This window comes from Pseudorca crassidens, chromosome 10 (assembly GCF_039906515.1).
Source record: "Pseudorca crassidens isolate mPseCra1 chromosome 10, mPseCra1.hap1, whole genome shotgun sequence".
NCBI lineage: Eukaryota > Metazoa > Chordata > Mammalia > Artiodactyla > Delphinidae > Pseudorca > Pseudorca crassidens.
Window position 1 is genome coordinate 57,818,621 of NC_090305.1, and position 26,387 is coordinate 57,845,007.

At 45.4% G+C, this 26,387-nt stretch overlaps 1 protein-coding gene across 2 annotated transcripts in view; it reads left to right on the forward strand.

The window, feature by feature from the left end:
• TRANK1 (tetratricopeptide repeat and ankyrin repeat containing 1) overlaps positions 1–26,387 on the forward strand; it is an 87,074-nt gene that overhangs the window by 5,633 nt on the left and 55,054 nt on the right. The window contains exons 2-6 of one of the 2 annotated variants that reach the window (XM_067753764.1): positions 15,884–16,015; positions 18,216–18,266; positions 20,246–20,372; positions 22,195–22,345; positions 24,954–25,072. In XM_067753764.1, coding sequence (XP_067609865.1) covers positions 15,885–16,015; positions 18,216–18,266; positions 20,246–20,372; positions 22,195–22,345; positions 24,954–25,072 — 579 coding nt within the window. In that variant the 5' untranslated portion in view covers position 15,884. Of the gene's footprint in view, positions 1–15,770; positions 16,016–18,215; positions 18,267–20,245; positions 20,373–22,194; positions 22,346–24,953; positions 25,073–26,387 lie in introns of those variants that run through there. The other variant, XM_067753765.1, reaches the window with a different exon arrangement.

Sequence of the window (26,387 nt, forward strand, 5' to 3'; positions counted from 1 at the left end):
CCGCCTGCCGATGCAGGGGACACGGGTTCGTGCCCCGGTCCGGGGGGATCCCACATGCCGCGGAGCGGCTGGGCCCTTGAGCCATGGCCGCTGAGCCTGCGCGTCCGGAGCCTGTGCTCCGCAACGGGAGAGGCCACAACAGTGAGAGGCCACAACAGTGAGAGCCCCACGTACCTCAAAAAAAAAAAAAAAAAGAAAAAAAGAGTAGTGCTGAGCAAAAGGCCTTATACGCACCGGTATAATGATAATAATAATAGTTGACTCTGTGCCAGGCTCTATATTAAGTGTATTTCATATATTTTTATTTAATCCTCGTAAAAATATTATATTTTATATATATATTTAAATATATATATTTATATATATATTTATATTTATATATATAAATATATATTTATATAATTATATATATATTTATATAAATATATAAATAAATATATATATATATAAAATATATATAAATATATATAGTTAGTTGTATATAACTATATATAGTTATATATGTATATACAATATATACAACTATATATAGTTGTATATAACTATATATAGTTGTCCATTCCATATATATATATTGGTTAGTGAGGTTGTCCATTCCATATATATATATATATATATATATAATATATATAAAAATATTATAAGCAATCTCCATTGTACAGGTTTATCTGCACCAGAATGCTTCATGAGGGCAGCAGAGGTTTGGGTCAGTCCTGCTTATTCCCATGTCCCAGCATCCAGCAGAGTGCCTTGCACACAGGAGGTGCTCAATACTTGTTGACTGGCTGAGGAAAGAGGGAGTCCAGTCATGTAGGTGATACTGTCCCTGTTTTGCACTAAGGAAACTGAGGCCCAGGGTTAAGGGAATTGGCTACCTGACACCAGGCCTGGGAGAGGCCCAGTGGAACTGGATCACAGGTTTCTGGACTTTCTCTTCTGTGAGGAGGAGAGAGACACTCCTATCCTCCCCGTGGTGCTGGCTGTGCAAAGGCATGTGACAGGGAGGGAGCCAGATGAATTTGGGTTCATGTGGTTACAACATGGAGAAGGGTGGAAAGGGAAGTTGAAAGGGGTGTGTGTGTGTGTGTAACAGCTTTGTATTTTATTTAGAAGGCTGGGAGAGTGGGTGAACCACATCTTTTCAGCCTGGCCCAAGTTCGTATTTTTTTCAAGGCCAAGTGCCAAGCCCTGTGTTTCAGGAAACTGTCAGCTGGTGTTAGAACTTGGGCTAGACCTCAGGTCCCCCCAGCACTGCTAAGGGATCTCCCTTCGAGGGCGTGCCCTTCAGGTACACCTGTAGTCTCTTATTTATGGGGAGCTCCTGGGCACCTTTGGATCCTTCCCATGCCCCAGTGGATGGTGTGTCAGGCTCTCCGCTGTGTTTGTCTTGCCTTTCAGACTGAGGGGAAAGCAGGTTGCTGTGGTCTTAGGGGTGGGAGGTGGGACAGAGGCCATTAATCTGCATCTAAAGTATTACAGAGGGGCTTGGGGAGGGATGTGGAGGTGAGCGTGACTGGGCTGCTGTTATCCAACTTGAGTTCTCCTCTGAATGAGAAAGCACCGTTGTTCATGGGCTGTCACAGGGGCGGGGTGGGGGTGGGGCTTATGCCCTTGTAGGGGCTGCTCCAACTTCACAACCATCTGTAGCTCCCAGGTGCTCTGAGGGAGAGCGGGAAGCCTAAATGAAGGGATTGTGGCAGTAGTTGGGCATCCTGGATTTAGCACAGATACTGAGTCAAGACTTATGAGCAGCCTGAGCTGGCCGATGTGTAACTTCCTCATTTGTCTTGGGGCAGAGTGTGGAATGCCAGCTTTTCAGGGTCGCTTTTTTCCAGGTTTGATTTTAATTTTCAAGGCCACCCTTCCTGTTTCCCCCAGTCCCCCCTGACTTCTTGTTCACCTCATCTCTCTGGGGTATTGTGAACACAGATTTTGGTATCAGACTTGGCTTTGTGCCTTGTTTGGAGAAGTCCCTTTTCTTGTTATTTTTTTTTTTGTCCTTTTTAAAATAAATTTATTTATTTTATTTTTGGCTGCGTTGGGTCTTTGCTGCTGCGCTCGGGCTTTCTCTAGTTGCAGCAAGCGGGGGCTACTCTTCGTTGTGGTGCGTGGGCTTCTCCTTGCGGTGGCTTCTCTTGTTGCAGAGCACGGGCTCTAGGTGCGCGGGCTTCAGTAGTTGTGGCTCACGGGCTCAGTAGTTGTGGTGCGTGGGCCTAGTTGCTCTGCGGCATGTGGGATCGTCCCGGACCAGGGCTTGAAGCCGTGTCCCCTGCATTGGCAGGCGGATTCTTAACCACTGCGCCACTAGGGAAGCCCCCCCCACCCTTATTCTTTGATTAAACCTGTTTTCTGATCTGTAAAATTGGGATCATAATTATACTTCCCTCACTGGCATTGTCAGGGACATTTGATGAGAAAATGTCCGAGAAGGGCTTAGCATAGGGCCTGGCACATAGTAAGTGCTCCGTGAATGTTACCTGTTACCACACAGCTGCCTGGGACTACTCTCATTCGAACTGAGCAGTGCAAAAAGGCCAATCTGTGACACCCATGGAGGAGAAATTGTGCCCACCCCCAGCCACCAACTGGGAGGGGGGGGGCCTCCTTATGGCCTTCCTCTTTGGGGGTCAAGTGATTGAGACTCCACTTCAGAGCCAGGAGTTGAGATGCATCCATCTTGGCCCTTCAGCGATATTTCTTGAGCATCTTCCAGGGACCTGGTGGTTTTAGGTACTTGGAACATCTGCCTTTCAGGGTCCAAACCATCTGCACTCTATCCAAGACTAACATGTGCTGGAAAGCTCTTAGCTCTTCCTTCCTTGAGAATGAATTTCTTTAGTCTGAGTTTACATTCTTCCTCCTATTTATTTATTTATTTATTGGAGTTAAAATACTCCTCTTGTGAAATTGTGGGGACAGCAGATGGTACACCTTTATTTCTTTCTTTATAAAGATGGTACACTTAAAAAAAATGTTCTGATTTGGCAAATTAAGGAGTTGGCAACCTTATTTAGATTCCCTTCGATTTCTTTTCTGTGTGTGCAAATGTTACTGTTTGTCAGTTCCAAAAGTCTACCACTGATCTACAGGATTATTCTTTGCTTTTAGCCTTTCTGAATCTCTGGGGCTATCATTTCACAGGTGATACGTGGCCCTGTTTGCTGACTGTTGTATTTTCAACAGGTGCTTGTAAATTTGGGTAAACGTCTTTCTCCTTTGTTTTCCCCAAATTGCCAACAGCTTTGGCAGTTTTATTTTGGTTGGGGTCATCTGGTTGTTTCTGGTTTGTACTTTGTGTGGTTGGCTTTTATTAAATTTGTGTCCTTCTCTGAGGGAACAATTGACATTTCTTGGCTTTCCCCGGAGATGGCCAGAAGGCCAAACCACCAGTGAAATCGGCTAGTTTAAATGAAACCCCCCCAAACCTTTCTTCCTCTCCCATTTCTCCCGCTTAATCTGTTTTTGATAGGTAAAGAAAGCCAGAGAATCATTTATTCAGGCAACAACGCTGAGTCCTCGGTTGCAGAAATAATAAAACTTAGTAAATTTAGTAAAACTTAGTTTCTGCCTTAAGGGTTCAGGCTACTGGGGAAAGGCAGAAAAACAGTGTCTAGCATGGAGCTTTTGAGACCTAGCACAAGGCCTGCAATATCGAGGTTATGGGGGAAATACATGTTGAAAGAATGATTAGATCCTAACTCAGAGCGTTAAGTGGTTATAAAAGCTACACACAGGGCCTGACAGAGGCGTTGGGAGCAGCAGTGGTGACTTCAGCTGGGGTGAGCGTGGCAGCTGACAGGTTTGCAGGGATGTAGAGTGTAGGGGAGAAGGGCCACAGAATCTGGAAGTCCTTTGGAACTTTCATGGAACTTGTGCTTGAGAGGAGGTGGGGGTGGAGGAGGCCTCATTCATGATCCTGGAGGCTTTTTTAACCTGCGCACAGCACATGATCTGATGGATCTGGGGACTGTCTTGCTGATGGAGATGAAGAGGCTGAGCGGGAGCTGGGTGAGTGTGGAGCAGGGAGCGCTAATTACAAGGCCGATATGGTAGCAATCCAGGCTGATGGGGGCGATATCTCTGGAGGGTGTGTGTGAACCCAGCTTGGGGACACCTGTTCCGGGGCCTGCATGCCTCTTTAGGGGAGACAAAGCTGAGGGTGAGGTGGGGAAAGTGACTTGCTGTAGGGCACTTTGGGTGTTCGTGCTTGGATGCACAAATTGATTTTGGCCCAAGTCTTTGTTATGCAAATTAGGAGTGGCACACAGGATTCATCTGGGGCATGAAAGTGTGGCCACCTAGAATGAATGTTGCCAAAAGGATTCTGAGGCCTCCTCAGGCCCTGCGGGCATGAGTAATGTGACCAGAGGCATCGGGTGGGAGGGGCAGGACCCTGGATAGGGACGCTTGCCTAACGGCGAAGCGAAGTCGTAGAGAAGGGTGAAATAGGCAAGCCATTCTCACTTCCTTCCTTTCTAGTGAATGAAAGAAAAAACTCCAATGACTTAGGCCAAAGGTAGAAAGTTCTAGAAGGCTGCTGCTGTCTTTGGCAACCAGGGAAGGTGCAGGGCAGCTGCTGGGCCTCAGAGGCAGGGGAATGTGGACTTGTGGGGCCCCAGAAGGCCCTCCTTCTGCCTCTCCTCTCTCCAGGTATAGGAACTGTCATCTCTCTCCCAGAGTGGTTTCTTCTCTGGGCTGGGGGTAAGGCCACACACACTCCTCTGGAGCCTCCTACCCGAGCGGCCACCACCAGAGGAACTTTTCCCAAAGTTCCAGTCAAACCCTCCCAGGAAGGGGGACTCTCTGGCCTGGAGGTCTGGCACCCAGAGCCCAGTCGAGGCCCTGGGCCTGCCTCCACACACTTGGGCCCATCCTTTCAAAGGAGCAATCCCAGTAGAGAAAGATTTGGGGCCATTTTCAGATGTTAACACCGCTGATCCCTCCCACCCTTCATTCAAGGCCTTGAATCACAGATTTTCCTCAGCTGCTTAACTGGTAATTTCAGGGAACCCCTGTGAAAACCGGCAAATCCTAGGGCTGTGGTTTTGCCCCCCCTCCCCTCAGGGCTATGTATATATGTTTGTGTGTGTGTGTGTGTATATATATATATATTTTTTTAATTGGAGTATAGTTGATGTACAATGTTGTGTTAGTTTCTGCTGTACAGCAAAGTGAATCAGTTATACATATATATATATCCGCTCCTTTTTAGATTCTTTTCCCATATAGGTTATTACAGAGTGTTGGGTCGAGTTCCCTGTGCTATCCAGTAAGTCCTTATTATCAATACTTATCTATTTTAAGCCAGGACATGGAAGCAACCTAAGTGTCCATCGACAGATGAATGGATAAAGAAGATGTGGCACATATATACAATGGAATATTACTCAGCCATAAAAAGAAATGAAATTGAGTTATTTGTAGTGAGGTGGATGGACCTGGAGACTGTCATACAGAGTGAAGTAAGTCAGAAAGAGAAAAACAAATAGCGTGTGCTAACACATATATATGGAATCTAAAAAAAAAGAAAAAATGGTTCTGAAGAACCTAGGGGCAGGACAGGAATAAAGACGCAGACGTAGAGAATGGAGTTGAGGACACGTGGAGGGGGAAGGGTAAGCTGAGACGAAGTGAGAGAGTGGCATGGACATATATACACTACCAAATGTAAAATAGATAGCTAGTGAGAAGCAGCCGCATAGCACAGGGAGATCAGCTTGGTGCTTTGTGTCCACCTAGAGGGGTGGGATAGGGAGGGTGGGAGGGAGACACAAGAGGAGATATGGGGATATATGTATACATATAGCTGATTCACTTTGTAATACAGCAGAAACTAACACACCATTTTAAAGCAATTATACTCCGATAAAGATGTTAAAAAAATAGTTATTTTATATACAGTAGTGTGTATATGTCAATCTCAATCTTCCAATTTATCCCTTCCCCCCTGGTAACCACAAGATTGTTTTCTACATCTGTAGCTCTATTTCTGTTTTGCAAATAAGTTCATTTGTACTGTTTTTTTAGATTCCACATATAAGCGCTCTCATAGGATATTTGTCCTTCTCTGTCTGACTTACTTCACTCTGTATGACCCCAGGGCTATGTTTTTAACAAAATATTTTCTCTTTGCTGGATAAACAAAGCAAAGGTTCTGTAAATGTTGCAGGGATCACCACAGCCCGTACTGCTAACCTGAACCTTCCTGAACTGGGGGCAAGACCAGGTTCTGGTCCTGGCTTTCCTGCCCACTCACAGGCGGTGTGGCCCAGGGTGCTGGGTGGGGGCAGGAGTCAGCCCAGGTCTCACCCCTGGTGCTCACCACAGTGTGACTGTGGTCAGGCCCCCGAATCTCTGAGCCTGGGGTTCCTTGCTCGGGAAAGTTTAGTCCAGCCATCTCACTTTCTGAAATCCTTTCTCTTTATATAATTCTGGGAATATATTCAGAGAGGTGTTGTATTATGTTCCTAGGTCTGCAGGAAGTAATTGTGCAACCACAAACTGGGTGACTTGACAGAAAGGTATACTTTCCTAGTTCAGGAGCATCTTCCCCAGTTTTTTCAGATCTGCTCCTCAAAGATCACCACTCTTATTCATTTCTTTTTTTTTTTTTTTTGCGGTACGCGGGCCTCTCACTGTTGTGGCCTCTCCCGTTGCGGAGCACAGGCTCCGGACGCGCAGGCTCAGCGGCCATGGCTCACGGGCCCAGCCTCTCCGCGGCATGTGGGATCCTCCCGGTCCGGGGCACTGAACCCGTGTCCCCTGCATCGGCAGGCGGACTCTCAACCGCTGTGCCACCAGGGAAGCCCAGCCTTATATTTTTAACAACTATAGTGTTCTCTACTGAGCTGTCCATTCTTTATGTAAACGTCTCCACTTGTTGGACTTTTGGATTTGTATCCTTTTTGCTTTGACAAAGAATGAGGCAATTAACATCCTTATGTACTTGAACGAAGTAGGTCTGTAGAATAAATTCCGAGCGGCTGTGTGAGAAGTTTGTGCATTTCTGAAGACAGATGCTGCACCACTTAATCTTGCCATTTTAGCTGTATGTGAGAGTGATTCTCCACCCATAATCTTGCTACTTAGGATGTTATTAAACTATTTTCAGGGCTTTTTGATGTACAGAAGTTTTAAATTTTTAATGAATTCATGGCTATCACTGTATGGTTTCTGTTTTTGGTATCATTAGAATGGCCTTCTCAGATGTGAAGATTACATACATTTTTTTCATTGCATTAAAACCTTTTCGAATTTATGTAATTCAAGAATCAAAAAATACAAAAAGGTTACAATGAAAAGGCGGGATTAGATCTCTCCGCTCCCTCCTCCATCCCATACCCCAATAAAGGTAAATAATTTTATTTCTGGTGCATCCTTCCAGAATTTCTTTATGCATATATAAGCAATTGCAAATATATATTCTTATTCAGCCCTCCCCTCTGTCTTTTAAAAATTTTGCACAAAATGGAACGTAATGTACACAGTTCTAAATTTGCTTTGTGCAAATATATTTTGCAGATTATCCCAGATCAGTAAATACAAAGCATCTTCTTTGTGTTTTTTTCTTTCTTTCTTTTTAAAAACTTGTGTAATACTTCACTGTGGGGGGGGGGGCTACGCTATAATTTATTAAACCAGTCCTCTGTTGATGGGCATTCAAGCTGGTCCCAGTCTTTTATTATTGTAAACAATTTGACAGTGAATAACGTTGTACATCTACCATTTCCTGTGTGTGCAATCGGTCTGTAACATTGATTCCCAGAAGTGGAACTGCTGGGTCGAAGGTCCTATGTATGTGGCACTTGATTAGATCTGACCAAGTTTCCTCCTGGAGCAGTTGAAGATAATCTAAAATTTGTAGCTATGGTTTCTTTCTCTCAATGCTTTTTTAAAAAGCATTGGTATAAAAAAAATGAGATATTTGCAGCTAATAAAAGGCACAGATTTTAAGGGTACTGTTCAATGAGCTTTAACCAATGTATATACCTGTGTGACCACCATCCCAATCACAGTAGAGAACATTTCCATCCCCCAGAAAGTGCACTCACACCCCCTTTCCAGTCAGTCATCCTCCCTCCTTCCCTAGGCAACCACTCTTCTGCTTTCTTAGATATGCCAGTTTTAGAGCATCAGCCAAATGGAATCACACAGTATATAGTCTTCTGAGTCTGGCTTCTCTTGCTTAACATAATGTTTTTGAGGTTCTTTACGTTGCTGTGTGTGCCAGCAGTTTCTTTTTATTGCCGTGGTGTCTTTTATTTTTTAACCTTTTTTTTAAACACTTTAAAAATTTTTATTTATTTTATTCATTTATATTTGGCTGCGTTGGGTCTTCGTTACCGCGTGAGGGCTTTCTCTAGTTGTGGTGAGTGGGGGCTACTCTTGGTTGCGGTGCGTGGGCTTCTCATTGCGGTGGCTTCTCTTGTTGTGGAGCACAGGCTGTAGGCACGCGGGCTTCAGTAGTTGTGGCACACGGGCTCAGTAGTTGTGGCTCATGGGCTCTAGAGCGCAGGCTCAGTAGTTGTGGCGCACAGGCTTAGTTGCTCCACAGCATGTGGATCTTCCCGGACCAGGGCTCGAACCCATGTACCCTGCATTGGCAGGCGGATTCTTAACCACTGCACCACTAGGGAAGCCCCTGCCATGGTGTCTTTTTAACACTAGCAGTTTTTTCATTGACTTAAACGAATTTTGGTATATGATGTGTTAGTTTTCTATGGCTACCATATTAAATGTCCACGAACAGTGGCTGAAAATCATGCAGATTAATTACCTCACAGTCTGTAGGTGAGACATCCGGGTTTGCGCAGCAGGTTTTACAAAGCTGAAATCAAGGTATTGGCTGGCCGGGCTCTTACAGGGAGGGTCTGCCAAGAATCCTCTTCTTTTTTTAAAAAATATTTATTTAGTTAGTTATTTGGTTACACCGGGTCTTAGTTGTGGCAGGTGGGCTCCTTAGTTGCAGCATGTGGGCTCCTTAGTATCAGCACATGGGCTCCTTAGTTGCAGCTTGCTGGCTCCTTAGTTGTGGCAGGCAGGCTCCTTAGTTGCGGCTTACCGGCTCCTTAGTTGTAGCACATGGGCTCCTTAGTTGTCGCAGGTGGGCTCCTTAGTTAAGGCTCCAGGGCTCCTTAGTTGTGGCATACATGTGGGATTTAGTTCCCTGACCAGGGATCAAACCTGGGCCCTTGCATTGGGAGTGCAGAGTCTTATCCACTGTACCACCAGGGAAGTCCCCAAGAATCCTCTTCTAAGCTCAGTCGTGTTGTAGGCAGCATCCAGTTCCTTGCAGCTGTAGGACCAAGGTTCCTGTTTCCTGTCACCCAGGAGCCTCTCTCTGTTTCCAAGGCCACCTGCATTCCTCCCCACGATGCCTCCCTCCATCTTCGAGGCACGAAGTGATGGGGCTAGTCTTTCTTGGGTTTCACATCTGCTGCTGCATCTCTCTTGCCTTCCTCTTCCCCAGCATCTTTCTGACTCCAGCCAGAGAAGGTTTCCTGCTTTAGAGGATTCATGTAATTAGATTGGGCTCACCCAATCCGGGATAATAGCCTTGTTTTACAGTCTGTAATCTTGATTACATCTACAAAGGCCCTTTTGCCACACAATGCATTGACAGGTTCTGGAGATTGGGGCATGGGCATCCTTGGGGGAGTGTGTGTGTGTGTGTGTGTGTGTGTGTGTCTATTATTCGGCCTATCAAATAGTATGAATTAGAAATTTGACTTCTTTTCCAGATATTTCACCAGTTGTGTCAATGGATTCATTCTTTCCCTATTTTAAAAGCTGCCTTTTTCACACATGGAATTCTTTTATAGTGTATGTTTATTTCTGGACGTTCTGTTTTGTTCCACCGATCTGCTTGCTTTCACGTTAGTATCAAACTTTAAAAATTAGTTAAGTTTTATGAATACATTTTAAAATGTTAGAGAAGGTTTTTCTCTTGATACTTTTCTTTTTGTTAAGAATATCTTGGCTATTCTGTCTTGTGTATTCTGAGATGAATTTGAGAATTCTTGCATTAATTTCTTTAAATATCCTGTTTTTTAATTGGAATTTTGTTGAAAATACATTAATTAATTTAGAGAGGATTTGATATTTTATAATAGTGAATTTCTCCAGACAGAATAATGTTGAGTATTAAAAGTTAAAATTCAAGACTGTTTATTGTTGGGTTTTTTTTGGCGATATGCAGGCCTCTCACTGTTGTGGCCTCTCCCGTTGTGAAGCACAGGCTCCGGACACGCTGGCTCAGCGGCCATGGCTCACGGACCCAGCCGCTCCGCGGCATGTGGGATCTTCCCAGACCAGGGCACGAACCCGTGTCCCCTGTATCGGCAGGCGGACTCTCAACCACTGCGCCACCAGGGAAGCCCAAGACTGTTTTTTTGAGTAAAGTTTTTTTTGTTTTTTTCCATATCAGTTTTGCAATTTTAAGAGTGCTAGTGGCTATTTTATACGGAGATTTTTTTTAAGTTTCTTTGAGAATTTTATGTGTAATAGATACTTACATTTTTTTAGTTAAAAGTTTTCTTATTACTCTTTTTTCTTTGAAAATCTGTGTCTGTTCCCTCAGGTTGGACAGATAACAAGGTTTTTGTTTCTGCTTACTTGGGTTTTTTGTTGTTGTTGTTGTCCTGTGTTAATTTAAGCCTGTAAACATCAAATTGTAAAGCAGTGTAAATATAACTGACTTCCCAGGAGTCCTGCTTCTGCTTTTCTGCACATAGTGACATGTTCCATTTGTAATCGAGAATTTAACAAAAAACATGCTTTGAAGTACTGTTTAGTTGCAGGAGAGGAGTGAGTCAGTCTGAGGTGAATCGAGTCAATATGAATATCTGGGGAAACAGGACTTTCAGTTGGCTGTATTGACAGGTCTGAACAGTAGGGATCAAGCTTGAATAGTGGACTAAAACTATTCTGTCCCCCTCAGACAGAAACCAAGCTGCTTCATGAAATCATGTCAGAACCTTTTCTTCTTTATGCTTGCTTCGCAAGGTCAATAACAGCTTAATTGACTTGTACCTTGCTTTTGCACATCTTTGCTCTGTTTAAGGGAATAAGTAGGATGGAAACTCAAGGTTGTGTATTTATGGGGAAGCTATGGAACAGTGAGCTAGTTTCTAGTTGTACTACTGCGGCCACTAAACGGAGGATATGTGGCAACCTGTGACCCCACGTTCTATGCCGAAATGTGGTGCAGAAGTAATTCCATGAGAACTTAGCTCCTGATAGCAGATATTATTCATCCCAATGTGTTAGATGTTGTGTGGGATAGAAAGACAGCAAGGTGCTCAGAGGTGGGAATAAGATAGTGCAAGGAGCGTGGAAATTGCACCCCTTCCCCCAAGAGAAAAAGAAAGAAAAACAAATTGGAGTCCCCAGAATGAGTTCTGACTTTCGATATTTATCCCGGACTGTCTGTACCCACCTTCCTGTGGGGAGCAGGAGGGAGTCGGTTTTAAGAATTGCTGTCTCTGGCCTCAGTCTGGAATTGTCTCTACACCCAGCTTTCCAGAGTTGATCTTGAATCATCCACTAATTTGGGGGTGTTTTGAAAGGATTTTAATAAAAAAAGAAACATCACCACCAGAAACCAAAAACAGTAAACACATTTGCTGTTAGGATGTCAAGTCGTACCCAGATAAGATATAGGGGAAAAGCGTCTCTCTGCCCCTTTCAGCTGTCCCGAGCCCACCCCAGTTTTCAGTTTTGCTCCTACAAGTCAGTTATAGAAAATTTCATGTGTATATACACAATGGAACTATAATGGAAAAGAATTGAAAAAAAAAGTATAGATATATACATATGTATGTGTAACCCAATCACTTTACTGTACACCTGAAACTAATACAACATTGTAAATCAACTATCCTTCGATAACCAAAACACACACACACACACACACACACACACACAAAACTATAACAACCTGCATCTGCTCTGTTTCAAACTTGCTTGTTTCAGAACCTCCCCCTTGCGTTTGCATTTTTCTTGCATCTCCTTCCTCCATTGTTGCCAGGCAGCCCTGGCCACCTCCCAACAACTGGACCTTGAATCCTCCTAGGGACGTAGTGAAACTGAGCAAAAGACAACTCTACCCTGTGAAACTGCCTTTACGTTCTAATCTTTCAGCTTTAGCCCCGCTGACAAAACTGAAAGTGCAGGGGTGTGATCGCTCCGTGCCAGCAAGTGTCACGCTCTGAGGGGTGTGACTGCCTGCTGACCGTTTAGCCTCTGCCTTGGCTCTTCAGGGTGGAGTCGAGCTCCCAAAGTCAGCCCACCTACCTTTGGATTCCAGCACTACCACTGTCCCTGGGACTATGGGAAGGCGCTTACCTCTCCTTGCCTCAGTCTCCCCATATTGTGTCAAATGGGGACACAGTCAAGCCTACCTCCTGGGGCTTCTTGTAAGAATGAAATGACGTGATGCTGTAAAGCATGTAGCAGATGCTAACTACATATTCGTTCTCAAGGGTATTGGCATTATGGTAAATTATTACCACTTGTATTTAACGGTTTCATCCTATAAATAGACTGCTCACTTGTTAAAAAGAAGACTCAATAGCTGAGCCCTAAGTATTCAAAGGCAGAGATATAAAGCATTCTCCCCTGCAATGAGGATGTAACTGTAAATAAATCCTACTGAGAAACAAAAAACCTTCCCTGTGGTTGGCAATCTCCCTTTCCCCTGTCACGTGATTGCACCAAGAAAAAATAGAGATGTAAGTGGATGAATACATTTGATGTCTACTCACATAACGTTAAGAGCTCACTCTTGGTTTCTAGAGGAGTATGAAAAAAATTTCTGACGTGAATAATTTTTATTGTATTTGTAAATACAGTGGAAAGGTTTTGTGTTTGAATTCTTCAATTAAGCCCTTAAAGAGTCTCATTTTAATAACATTTATGGTCTGATTATGAAGGTGGAACATTCTTGGGCAACTGGAAATTCAAAAAGCACGAGGAGGAAGATTAAAACCCTACCTAATCCCTATGGTGTGGCTTTTAACATTCTGGAGTGTTTTCAATACATTAGATGTGTTTAAAATTTAATTTGGGATTATACGCCTTTTTATGTAGCCCATATCTTTCATTTACTAACATAGCCTATCATTAAGTGTTCTTTTACAACATGACTTTAAAAATAACTGTGTGGGGCTTCCCTGGTGGCGCAGTGCTTGAGAGTCCGCCTGCCGATGCAGGGGACACAGGTTCGTGCCCCGGTCCGGGAAGATGCCACGTGCCGCGGAGCGGCTGGGCCCGTGAGCCATGGCCGCTGAGCCTGCGCGTCCGGAGCCTGTGCTCCGCAACGGGAGAGGCCACAGCAGTGAGAGGCCCGCGTACCACAAAAAAACAACAACAACTGTGTGCTGTTCTGCCATATGGATATTGTACAACTAATTCAAATCCGTTATACATTATGAAATATTTAGGGTTATTTCTGGTTTTTCACTGTGGCAAACATCCATGAGGCTAAAAATATATCAGCGATGTAGTGTATTTACCCTGTAAAGAGGATATGACTGGGGCTTCCCTGGTGGCACAGTGGTTGAGAGTCCGCCTGTCGATGCAGGGTACACGTGTTCGTGCCCCGGTCCGGGAAGATCCCACATGCCGCAGAGCGGCTGGGTCCGTGAGCCATGGCCGCTGAGCCTGCATATCCAGAGCCTGTGCTCCGCAACGGGAGAGGCCACAACAGTGAGAGGCCCGCGTACCACAAAAAAAAAAAAAAAAAAAAAAAAAAGGATATGACTGCTCCCGCCACTTGGGGTCATTCTTTTAAGTATTTCCCAGTGATACCTTGCCATTTTAATTCTTCATTTCTTTGCTTACTAGTGACGGTGGACCTGGGTATCCACTCTCCATGTATTTAGCAATAACTTGTATTCGTTTGTGAATTTTCTGTTTAGGGCCTTACGCGTTTTGGTCAGGGTTGTTGGTCCTTTCTTGCAGTGAAAAGGTATTTATCAAAGAGGGGTATCGGGAATTCCCTGGCTGTCCAGTGGTTAAGACTCAGCGCTTTCACTGCCGTGGGCCTGGGTTCAATCCCTGGTCGGGGAACTAAGATCCCGCAAGCTGAGTGGTGTGGCCAAAAAAAAGGGGTGGGGTATTAACCCTTTGTCAGTTGTTACAGCCATTTCCTTTTTCTAGCTGTCCAAAACTGGCCAGTTTAAGATTATTCATTGGACACACTGGCCTGCAATATTTGAAAGAGAAACATGTTTTTATTCTCTATTCAATCAATTCTTTAAATTTTTTTCATGTTCTACTCTGTCATCTCTGTATAAATGTGAGCCATAAAATTGAGAGATTATCTAATGCAAAGTCTAGGTGGAATTTCATATTCTGACTTGTTTAGCAATCACATGCCTCATTCTGGTACAGCTCTGCCTGAGGAACGCAGGAATGCAGTTCAAAAGCCCAATAAGCTCATATGGGTTTAAAATAAGCCACCACTTCTATCTGCTTGAGTCTGCTTCCCCAGCCCCAAAACCCCTGGACAAGATTTGAAATAAGAACAATAAGAATTATTCGCTATCCAAGAATTGTGCTAGTGGAGAAGGCCTTTGGTAATCGTATGACCCCACAGGTACAGGGCCTATGCAGCCACCTGAAGTATCCTCATTTTTAAGACCCTCCCCACTGCCTTGCCTTTGCTGCTGCCATCTTGGGAGGAGAAAATTCTAAGGGGCATCTCTTCTGACCCCTACCTTTTCTTTGGCCACAGCGCGCAGCATGCAGGATCTTAGTTCCCCCAACAGGGATCGAACCTATGCCCCCTGCAATGGAAGCACATAGTCTTAACCACTGGACTGTAGGAATGAAATGACGTGATGGAAGTCCCTGACCCCCACCTGTTCCCTGCCTCGTTGGCAGCTGCTTCTCAGGGCTCTCCAAGGCCTCTCCTCTCCACTACCTTGGTTCAACAAACACTTGCTGAAGCCCATCAGCTGGGCAGGGCTCCAGGCCCTTCTCTCCAACCACCCAGAGACCACACCAGAGAGAATCAGTAACAGACAGCCTGTCTGAGTCTGGCATTCAAATTTATTACACCACAAATATTTAAGTACCCGTTCTGTGTTAGGCCATAGCATTACAAAATAAATAAAGCAAGAGTCATGAAAGAGGCAGGTGCTTCCTGGGGGATGCAGACAGGTAAGCAGGCAGTGGCAGTCTCAGAGACAAATACTCCGAGGCTTATTTTACTAGTGTTTTTAGGAAGAGAGGAGGGTGGGAGAGGCAGTGGTGGTGGCCCCGTGTCCTAGCCCCTTGAGGCCTTTAGGACTGTACCTCCCCTCCCCTTTCCCTCCTTCTAAGAGAGTGCAAGGACTGTCAGCTCCTTGTATGAGGAGGTGATGCAGGACAGGGTCAAGGGCAGAAATTTGGAATTGGAGTCAGAATCGGGGAACGCCATTAGCAGATCCTTAGGCAAGTGACTTGAACCCCTTTGAGCCTCAGTTTCCTCATCTGAACAGTGAGGACAGAGCCTCCTTCTGGGCTGCTGTGATGGATAAATCAGAGAGTAATACTAGTGGCGGTTATGGGAAGAGCTGCCACTACCTACCAGCTTTATGTCGGCTTGTGCATGGAAGCAGCCTCTTTGCTCAGAGCCTAGCTGGTCATTAACACAGAATAAATGGAATCATTCTGGCTGCTGCTCCTGAGGTCAGAAGAGAACTGAGGAAGAAACCGTCTCATCAGAGCAGACATCCAGTCTGGTTCCCGGGTGGTGAGGGGTGTGGTCAGGGTGTAACCTAGGCCGGTGGGAGGGGCCAGGATGAACCACCAGCCTCTCCAGACTCAGCGATGCAGATATAGAGGGGAAGGAGACCTGTTCAGGCGGGCAGCCAGCCTTTCCTCCGTCTCCTCACAGGATGGACCCCACAGCTTACGCTGAGCAGTTGAAAGAATTTGGCAACCAGGTTTTTAAGAATGGAAACTTCTCTTTGGCCATCAGAAAGTACGATGAAGCCATCCAGATTCTCCGGCACTTATACCAGTGGGGGTAAGTGTTTGGATTTTCTCCCTGCCTTTTGTTTGTAATTTTTTTAAGTAAAGGGGGACTCACTCTCTTGCTTTTGTTTTCTTCTCATTTGTTGCCACACCACCTAGTTTCTGTTTCCTTTCTCCTCCCACTTTCTGTTTCTCTTCTCTGCAGTGTTAGCTCAGAGACTAGAGGAATTCAGGAAACGGAAAGTGAAACATAGGGGACTGTTGATAAACATTACAAACTTCCCCTTCTTTCTGGTTCCTGGGATGACTGAAGCCCCCAAGCCCCTCACTTGTCGTTCATTTCATCTTGTTTATCCATTCCATCAACCCCCTGGCCACAGGGCACACCACCAGGAACTAAGCCTCACCTCTTCCCCTGCCCCTTCAACTTCTAGCAGACCTGTTCCCAAACATTTCAGGATCACGACTGCTTACAGGCAGGACCCCAGAGAGCTTTTGTTGATGTAGTTTGTAACTATCAATAAAGCCTGTATTAGAACTCAAAACTGAGAAACATTTAAAATATGTATTTATTCATCTTTTTTAAAATAGCAGTAATAAACCCATGACATTAACATAAGCAGCATTTTTATGAGAAATAACTATTTTTCAAAATGAAAAATTTGGTGAGAAGAGTTTTACATTTTCGCAAGTCTCTTTAATGTCTGTCTCAATGGAAGATGTCTGTCTTCTCACATCTGCTTCTGCATTTAGTCTGTTGTGATACCACACGCCAAGTAGCCTCTGGAAAATTCCCCGTCCACGTGAGAGAATGAATGTGAAAAAGGCACACACTGTCTTGGTATTATTGTATTAGTTTCCTGTTGCTGCTTTAACAAATGACCACCAATTTAGTTGCTTAAAACAATACCCGTTTATTATCTTACACTTCTGGAGATCAGAGGTCTGAAAGGAGTCTTACAAGGCTAAAATTAAGGTGTCACCAGGGCTGGTTCCTTGTGGAGGAGACTCCATTTCCTTGCCTCTTTTACCCTCGAATGGCTGCCTGTATCCTTGGCTTGTGGTCCCTTCCTGCATCCTCAAAGCGCATCATTCCGGTCTCTGCTTCTGTTGTCACATCACCTTCTCCTCTGCTGTGGCCGGCTCTCTCAGTCTCCCTCTTATAAGGACCTTTGTGACTGTATCATAATCCAGGATAATCTCCTCCTCTCAAGATCCTTAAATTAATCCCATCTCCAGAGTTCCTTTTGCCATAAAAGAAAACATTATTTGACATATATACACTAATATGTATTAAATGGATAATTACTAAGAACCTGCTGTATAAAAAAATAAATAAAATTCAAAACAAAAAAACACGTCATTTGGAAACCATTATTCAGCCAACTACAATTGTGAAGATATTTTGTCCTTGGGAACTACTGTTGTTCCCTCTGGGGGAACTACCCCCCAGAGTTTCCCAGATCATACTCTGGGGACAGCTGTAGTAGAGGAAGCAGAAGTTGGCATTTGTAGGGTGTATGCAGCCTAAACGTGTACCGAGAAGGGGCACTGACTTGAATTCCCGACACATGGCTCCCACCTCCTCCCTCCTTGGTGTCTGCACTCCAGCTGGACTTGAATTGACTGCAGTTGGCCTGAGCCTGTGTAGTTCTGTCATTCTGCCCCCTCAGGTCAGACTGGGCCTAGAGCTCCTCATTCGGGGGAAAACATTGACCTTTCTTGAAAAGTTAATGTTGTGTCATGGTTGTGGCCATAGACTGACCACACTGTGAGTACTCAGATCTCAGCACCACCACTTACTAGCTGTGCGACCACTAATGGGACACCTGCCTGCACCCTCACATGTCACCTGTCATGGGACCTTCCTGACACAGTTCCCCGTGCCCATCACTGCCTTCCTGCTGCTGCCAGCTGACATAGGGGTTTAGGGAATTGCGGTTAACTGAGCAGGTGCTCTCAGGAGAAGGGGACTGAGGGAGAAGCAGGATGGGGCAGGGATGGTGTCTCCGCTGGAGTCAGCTGCAGCCTGATCCCCTGGGGAGCTCTGGGGCCCCTGAGATGTACTGCAGAGCTGTCCCACTTTAGGAAAGGAGGCTGACCTTTTAATTCCCATGTCAGTCAGTCACCGGTCATAGGCTGTCTGGCCCCAGGAGTTGTCCTAGGGAGTGGGGCTGGATTAGTCAGCTCAGGCTGCAGTAACAAACTACCACTGACAGGGTGGAATAACAACAGAAATTTATTCCTCACAGTTCTGGAGGCTGGGAAGTCCAAGGTCCAGGTGCCAGCCAGTTCAGTCCCTGGTAAGTGCCCCCTTCCTGGGTTGCAGCCAGCCACATTCTCACTACATCCTCACATGGTGGAGAGAGAGAACGGAAACCCTCTGCCATCTCTTAAAAGGGCACTAATCCTATCGTGAGGGACCCACTCTCCTGACTTCATCTAAACCTAATCACCTCCCCAAAGGCACCCTCTCCAAATACCATCACTGTGGGGGCTGGGGCCTCAACGTATGAATTTGTGGGGGGAGGGACAGTCCATAACGGGGGTGTAACTTTCTGGGGAGAGGGCAGCTCCCATTAGGCTGAGGATAAATCTCTGGAGAACGGGGCATCAGGAGACCCTAGCTGCAGCCAACACTCATTCCTGCTGGGGTCGGCTGCACTGGCCAGGTGTCTGGGCAGGACACGTGGCGACTACTACACTGTGGCCACGGCTCCATTGTCAGTTACCCTCTGACAGCCCCACTGCTTCTGTGCTTCTGGGTCCTCATCCTTCACTAAGAGGGAATGATGGGCAGTGAGAGGAGCCGGATACACCAAGCACTGTGGGTAGGGACATAGTAGAGGAGATTTTTGCTTTGCTTTATTTTTGTGGGTATCTATATTAACTAACTTTTCTGTTTGTATTATTTTTACAGTTAAAGTATTCAATAAAAAAAAAGAAGCATAAGCCTTGCTTTTCCACCTTGTGTGTCTTGAATTCAGCAGCACTTGGGCTTCTGTTGACCTGTTATGGTATATTTTGTGTTTTGCTTCTTGCAGCCTGGTTTCAGCACTAACGTTGCAGCTGTGTGACCCCCTAGACCCAGGCAGGAGGGGCCCTGCCCTGCCAGGCTTTACAGGCCTGCTTTGGCCGTTCTCCAGCTGTACCCTCCCCACAGGTGGGAGTCTGGGGCCACGGGCTTTACCCAGCCAGAGCCCTTGCCTCCTCTTTCGTCCACACTGTGGGTACCAGGCCCCTGGAAGTCCTGTCCATGGACCCTACTCCTAGGGCCTACACAGGCCTCTTACCCGCAGTCCATTCTTTGGAGCGCCGTCCAAGGTCAGGAGTGTGGACAGAGCTTGGGATTGTGTCTTCTGCAGTGCAGGATGAAGGCTGAGATGGAAAGAGAAGAGGGAGTGGGCAGGGGTGCCAGCTTGGCTCACCCTCCCCTGACAGTGCCTGTGTTCTAAATTTGAAGCTTGCCTTTCAGTTATTATAAAGTAGGCGGCTAAAAGATATTTTATTGAACATTTGTAAGCGTGAGTTATGGCCTTCAAATACTTAGACTAGCACTGTCCAATAGGACTTTCTGTGATGATGAAAATGTTCTATAGCAGAGAATTTGGCTATTGAGTACTTAACAGGTGGCTAATACAACTAAGGTACTGAATTTTAAATTTTATTTAATTTTAATTAATTTTAATTTAAATGGCTACACGTGGCCTGTGGCTACTGTATCAGACAGAGATTAGCCACATGGTGTGAGGGCCTCCTTTTGCACTCTGGCCCTGGGTTCTGCACGCATTTGGGTGGCCCTGCCTATGTAGTAGAACAGTGTTCATCCTGCATCTTTCGCAGGGCCCGTGGGGACAGTGTGGTCATGTGTTCTGATGAGCTCTGCCTCCGTGCATGTGGGGTGGCTCCCACGGTGTCTGTTCTCTGCGAGGGCTCGGTGGGAACTCCCATCCTCTCCATCTTTTCGCAGCATCTTCTCCAATGGTCTCTAAAGGATAAAAAGACCTGTGGAGATCAGTAGGAGGTAGACCCAAGGTGTTGAGAACATTTGTTGCGAAAAGTTGGGAACAGGATTTGGGAGTGAGGAAGGGAGATTGGGACATCGCAAACATCCCAGGCTTTCCAGGCTATGAGGGTCAGATGTCATAGGCGTCATTGGGACGCTTCCTGCTGAAACTCCAGCACGATGGCAGCAACCAGCACCAGAATGGTGGCCTTCGAGCTTCTGTATTTGCAGGACGAAAGAACTATTTACTGACCACCAGTTGGTCCTTTCTCACAGGGTTCCCCGCAGGGACTTGGCTGTGCTGCTGTGCAACAAATCCAATGCGTTTTACAGCCTCGGGAAATGGAACGAGGCCTCCGTGGCCGCCAAGGAGTGTCTCCAGTGGGATCCAACCTACGTGAAGGTATGGTGACCACCAGATGCTGCGGCTGCTGCCTCTTCCTCTTAATCTGCCTCCTTACCTTCCTTCTTTTTAAAATGGAAATGCTAGGAGTGCTTCTCATTCAACTTTCTCTGCGCTTAAGACAGATGTGCACAGAGCACGCGTGCTGTATCTGGAGAAGAGCAAGAAGGTTGGTGGCCAAGTGTTGAAAGGCATTTGCAGGGGAGAGTGGAGCCGGGCCTTTTGGCAGATGGAGTCCAGTGGAGATCCCGGTGGAGCTCATTTTCTTCTGATGTAGTTGCACCAAAATTCATAGTCTGTTCATGTTCTTTGCAGTTTGCAAGTTTCACTGTCTTCTTTGTGGCCATAATAATTCTCCGGGAGAGGGGATTTATGGCAATCTATATTTCTTGGAGTTTTCTGCTTGTAATCAGAGAAGGGAGGCTCCAGGAAGGCTCCTTTCTTTCTTTCTTTCTTTCTTCCTTCCTTCCTTCCTTCCTTCCTTTTCTTTCTCTCTCTCTCTTTCTCTCTCTCTCTCTCTCTCCCTCCCTCCTTTCCTTCCTTCCTCCCTTCCTCCCTCCCTTCCTTCCTTCCTTCCTTCCTTCCTTATTTGGTTGTGCTGGGTCTTTAGTTGCAGCAGGCAGCCTCCTTAGTTGAAGCACATGGGCTCCTTAGTTGTGGCAGGTGGGCTCCTTAGTTGTGGCATACAAACTCTTAGTTTTGGCATGCATATGGGATCTAGTTACCTAACCAGGGAATGAGCCCCGGCCCCCTGCATTGGGAGTGTGGAGTCTTAAGCACTGGGCCACCAGGGAAGTCCCAGGAAGGCTTCTTTCTGCATCTGTTGAATCTCAGAGGCCTTCAGCTCAAAAGAATCCTTATGCCAAAGTGTCACATTTTGGGGTGATGTATTCTGATCCCCTTCACCTTCCTCCAAAATAAAAGGTGAAACTTAGAACTGAGGAAGGTAAAGAAATGGGAAATTCTGTACCATCTTGCTTGGTTGGTGGGGGGAACACCTTTTTTTCTTTCCTTTTTCTGATTGTTATCTACTGTTTTAGACTTTTAAATGACGGTGAAAACAAATCAGTAAATAATCAGGGATTTGGTATTTAGTGGAATTTCAGGTGCTTGCTTTTTTATGAACCCAGTTGGTGAACACTTTGTGTTATCTTAGACAGAAAATTGTTTTGGTACCTCTTGATACTGATTCATTTTGATGGTTAAAGTGAGGAAAGCAGTACGAATCATTTTGTTCCTTCTCGAGAGTTTGACAGTTTGTATACAGGCAAAACTGACCATTTTCTTGTATTAATCATTGTAATTTTCCTCCCTCTCCAGAAACCAAAAAAATTTTTTGACCTCTGGTGTATGTTGCCTATAATGTGGGGCTGGGTAAACCTCAGTGCTTGTCATTACCATTGGAAATTGTGTTTACTTTGATTGAAAGGAGCAGGGAACAACTCCTATGCTGACATGACAATCTCATTCTTCTCCAGAACACTGTATTCGTAGGATTGGTTTCATTCCTCCCTTCTTGGCCAGGCTGCGATTTGAAGCATGAATACATAAACCACACATGTCATTGGAACCAGGCCTGCTCCCTTCTCTCTGGGTCCTATGTTAGATGCTGTACATGTCATGGACTTGAAAGGGATTATTTTCTTGCCAGTTAAAAAATGGCAGGAACAATGTGGAAATCCTGTATCCAGAGCTTGTTAGAAATCTGTATGTACCTAGAAGTCAGACTCCTGCAGTCTGTTTCCTCACAGCCTCAATCTTGCCTTCAGCAGCAGGTCAGAAAAGATGGGTGTGTTAACGGTTTTGCTTTTCTTCGTTGCAGGGATACTACCGAGCTGGTTATTCCTTGCTGCGGTTGCACCAGCCTTATGAAGCTGCTGACATGTTTTTCAAGGGTCTGAGACTCGTGCAAAGCAGCCAGGACCAGACCCAGGTTGCTGATTTCTTGGTGGGAGTCTTCACCACGATGGGCAGTAAGTCAGGACTGGGGGAGGCCCACCCTCTTTCTTTCTTTTAAAGTGTTTGTGATTTCTTTGAAAGCCTCCTGGGGACTCAGGTTTCTGGGGAGATAATTACAGGGTGTTTTTCTTTGTGGCTCATTTATGTAGCTTGAATGAAACTGGTTTTTACACTAGAAAGCACATGGGAAGCTTTGTTGGCTGGGGCCTTTGTGAAAACAACTGGGTCTTTTTGCACAAATCACTTAAAGCTGTCCCAATTTTCCGGTTTTGTTTCAGACTTCTTAAGTTTTCTGTGTTGCTAGCCATAGGGATTTCCCTGCTTATACTACGTGTTTTACGTGATTTTTGCATGTATCTCTCCAGTGTGTCGAGAAAATGTTCCTGTTTGCTATAAAACCAATCTGAAAAGGCTGAGGGAGGGGCCTGTGGAAGCTGACAGTCTACGAGGGACACACCAGGTTGGGCGGGGGGGTGGCGGTTTGCATCACTTATTGGGTTATTAGTCTGAAGACCTGGCCTGTGAGATGGCTTTGTCCGTGGCCTGGAATTGGCAAAAATAGACAATTCTGAAACACAATGTAATATGCTCCCTGCCAGGGACAAAGGAGCTCTTTCCCTGGTTATCACAGCGCAGTCTAAAGTTCTGCCAGTGGTCAGGCTGTTGTTTTCAAATACTGTGTTTGGTCAAATTTAAGATTGCACTAATTTAAGATGCGCCACTAATTTATGTTCTGCCGTTGAGACAGCATCAATAGCAGCACATGCCCCGATTCTACAGATGGTAGAATGTGAACAATGACACATGTTAGAATTGCTGGAAAATGCTCTCAGCTTCAGAAATGGGGAAGTTACTGCTGACGATAGATTCAACTGATATAGATCCAGCTCTTCCCATTGCAGTTGTGGGCAAGCAACTTTTGTGCTCTGTGGATGGGATCCTACAGATTTTGGGAAGTTCGGCACAGAGAAGGGGAGAGAGCAGTGTCAGGCAGTGGGTGGGAAGGGGTTAGAGGTGGGCTCAGCTGTGTCTCCTGGCAGAGAAATAGGTGTCCAGACAGGTGCTAATGGGTCGCAGCTTACCCGTCAGCCTTTTGCCGACAGTGACTAAAGCCTGCTTCCCTTTCCTCTGAACCTGATGGCTTGACCCATTCCCTACACTTCCTCATTGTTCTCTGTGTCTTTTAAAAGCCACTGTTCTGTCAGAAGCCAGGCCAGAGTTATGGGAATTCCAGACAACTGTCTCTTGGTGACTGCCCCTCTAAGAAATCTGGATCCTGAGGGGGGCAGTTAACAGGATTTCTTAGGGTAACGCATCCCAGACTTTTCTACCAAAGTATACCTGTTTGGAGGATGAATGTTATGCCCGTGGCCCAATTTCTAAATTTTGAAAAATGTATTTATGAAAATTGTGTATCTTTTTTATACAATATATGTTTTACTATTTACTCATTTTTGGAAATTGATAATCCTAGAAGAGGTGCCATGTTATTCTGGCCCCTGACCTGTCGCCTTGGATGTTCGCATCCACGAGTTTGCAGGGTCATGAGATGCAAAAGGCCACTAGCTTGAAAGGGTGCAAATTGACCCAAAGAGCTGCTCGACCTGGGTTCCCGTCTTGGTTTCGTCATGAACTAGCTGCACGATAAGCCACGAAGCTTGATCTCATTTCTCATAGTTTCTCACTGTTGGATGAAAATGATATTTGTCACCTTTCTTTCTTTCTTTATTTTTTTTTGCGGTACGCCGGCCTCTCACTGTTGTGGCCTCTCCCGTTGCGGAGCACAGGCTCCGGACGCGCAGGCTCAGCGGCCATGGCTCACGGGCCCAGCCGCTCCGCGGCATGTGGGATCTTCCCGGACCGGGGCACGAACCCACGTCCCCTGCATCGTCAGGCAGACTCTCAACCACTGCGCCACCTGGGAAAGCCCCTGTCACCTTTCTTAAAGGAAGTGAGTTTTATAACTTCCCTTAAGCGCCCATTTCCTCCTCCATATATGGAGGTAATACACTGCCTTATTGGTTTGTTTGAGGGATTAGTATAACACCCATCACTGGGCTTGGCAAATAGAGAAGCTAAGTGAGTGTTAGGTCACATTATGCTGCCTTAGGGGACAGTTTCACCCAAACTTAAAATGATTACCACTTCAATTATATAGGATTTTATATACTTTGAGAAGGCCCTTCTTTTTAAATTTAAAGTTTTAAAAATTTTTATACAGTTTTTAAAGGTTGCTTTCCATTTACAGTTATTACAAAATATTGGCTATATTCCCTATGTTGTACAATACTTCCTTGAGTCTATCTTATACCCAGTAGTTTGTACCTCCCACTCCCCCAACTCCTATATGGCCCCTCCTTTTTTTTTTTTTTTTTTTTTTTTTTGGCTGTACTACGCGGCTTGCAGGATCTTAGTTCCCCAACCAGGGATCGAACCCTTGCACCGTGCAGTGAAAGCATGGAGTCCTAACTCCTGGACCACCAGGGAATTCCCAGTTCTCTTTTCTTTTTGATATCTTAAATTTATCATTTGTCTATGTGTGGTCTTAATTGGAGGACCTTTTCGTAGATGTTCTAGACTTTCTCTAAGTTAAAATTTCTAAATTCTGGAACTTTCTTTCAGGTGACCCTATTGTTTTGCAAAGTTTCTTGCCCTGCTTTGATTATATTTTCACTACTGGATTCTCAACTGAAGTGTGGCAATCTGTAATAGAAAAGTTGGCAAAGAAAGGATTATGGCATGTAAGTGAAAAGAGATCTTGTGGGGAAAGTACATTCTTGCTTAAACGATTTCTTTCTGCTGGCACTGGGGGATTATAATTTAGTACTTGCTTATCTTGATGCCAAAGTAACTTTTAAACTTTAACCTCATTAAAGATGAAAAGCCTCTGAGATATATTGGTTCGCCAGTTTCCATTTTTTAAGCTAGGAAAACAGTTTGTGGCAACCTCACTCTTGGCTGTGTCTCCACTGTCATCAAAGAAGTGTAAAGTCCAGATGCTAAGGGTGATGTGGAATGAGGGAGATAAACAATTGCCTATTCATCTTCATAATCCTCTCTATACGGCATTTGCTAGCCAAGGCCTGATAACGTGCCTGTGCTTCTCAGAGGGTTGCTGTATGATTTCAAGGGACTGTTACCCTCAGGAAGCAGCAAGGCTGTAGGACCTGAATCCAGAGCCGGGAATCCATAGGATGGAGGAGCCCAGTGGACTGTGGAAGCTGGGCTTCACTGCCACACAGGTGCCTCCCTGAATCCAAATCCTCCCCAGTCTAGTCTGGGCTAATTCCTTCCTCTCTGAGCCTCATTTCCTCATTTGGAAGTTGCAGGATATAAACCTTTTCCCTCCCGGTTGAGGTGAGGATTAGAAATAATGGACCAAAAGCACCTGATAATAATGTTCATTGAGGGTTTACAGCGTGCCAGACACTGAGCCAAAGGGGTTTTATAACACCTGGCACCTGTATGCTCAGTGCCCAATGAGTAGTAGCTGTCATTGACGGCAGCCTATAAGCGCTCTTGAGAATGGGCTGGCCCAGGCTGGGAATTTGGTTAGAAAGGGCCTGCAGGCTTTTTAAAGCCAGGCAGTCCAGAAAAGTCTGGACTGCAAGGGCAGCCTGTAAGGACTCTGGACCCAGGAAGGCTGGATGACTGTAGGATACAGGATTCTTCGGGTTTTGAGAAGGTCACGGGTGCTATTGGGAATCTAATGAAATCGATGGGACTCTCTTTGCACACACACATACACACAATTTACGAGTGTAGCTTCAGGGAGTTCATGGGAACCCCCTAAAGTCTGGCCACGGGCTCCCAGAAACACATCCCCATATTACAGTCTCGAGAACATGGCAGTGAGGGGGCGGAAAGCAGGCTGCACTCTTGGGGAACCAGGAATCAGAAATCCGGGGCCCTGTTAACAAGAAATCTGGGATCTTCTCTTTTCCGATAAGATGGGTAAACTAAGAGATCTTTCTAGTTTTATTTTAAAAAGTCCTAAAATTCTGTGATTCCAAGTGTTAGGGTAGATCTGTGAGTGGGAGGGCTTAGGCCTCATTA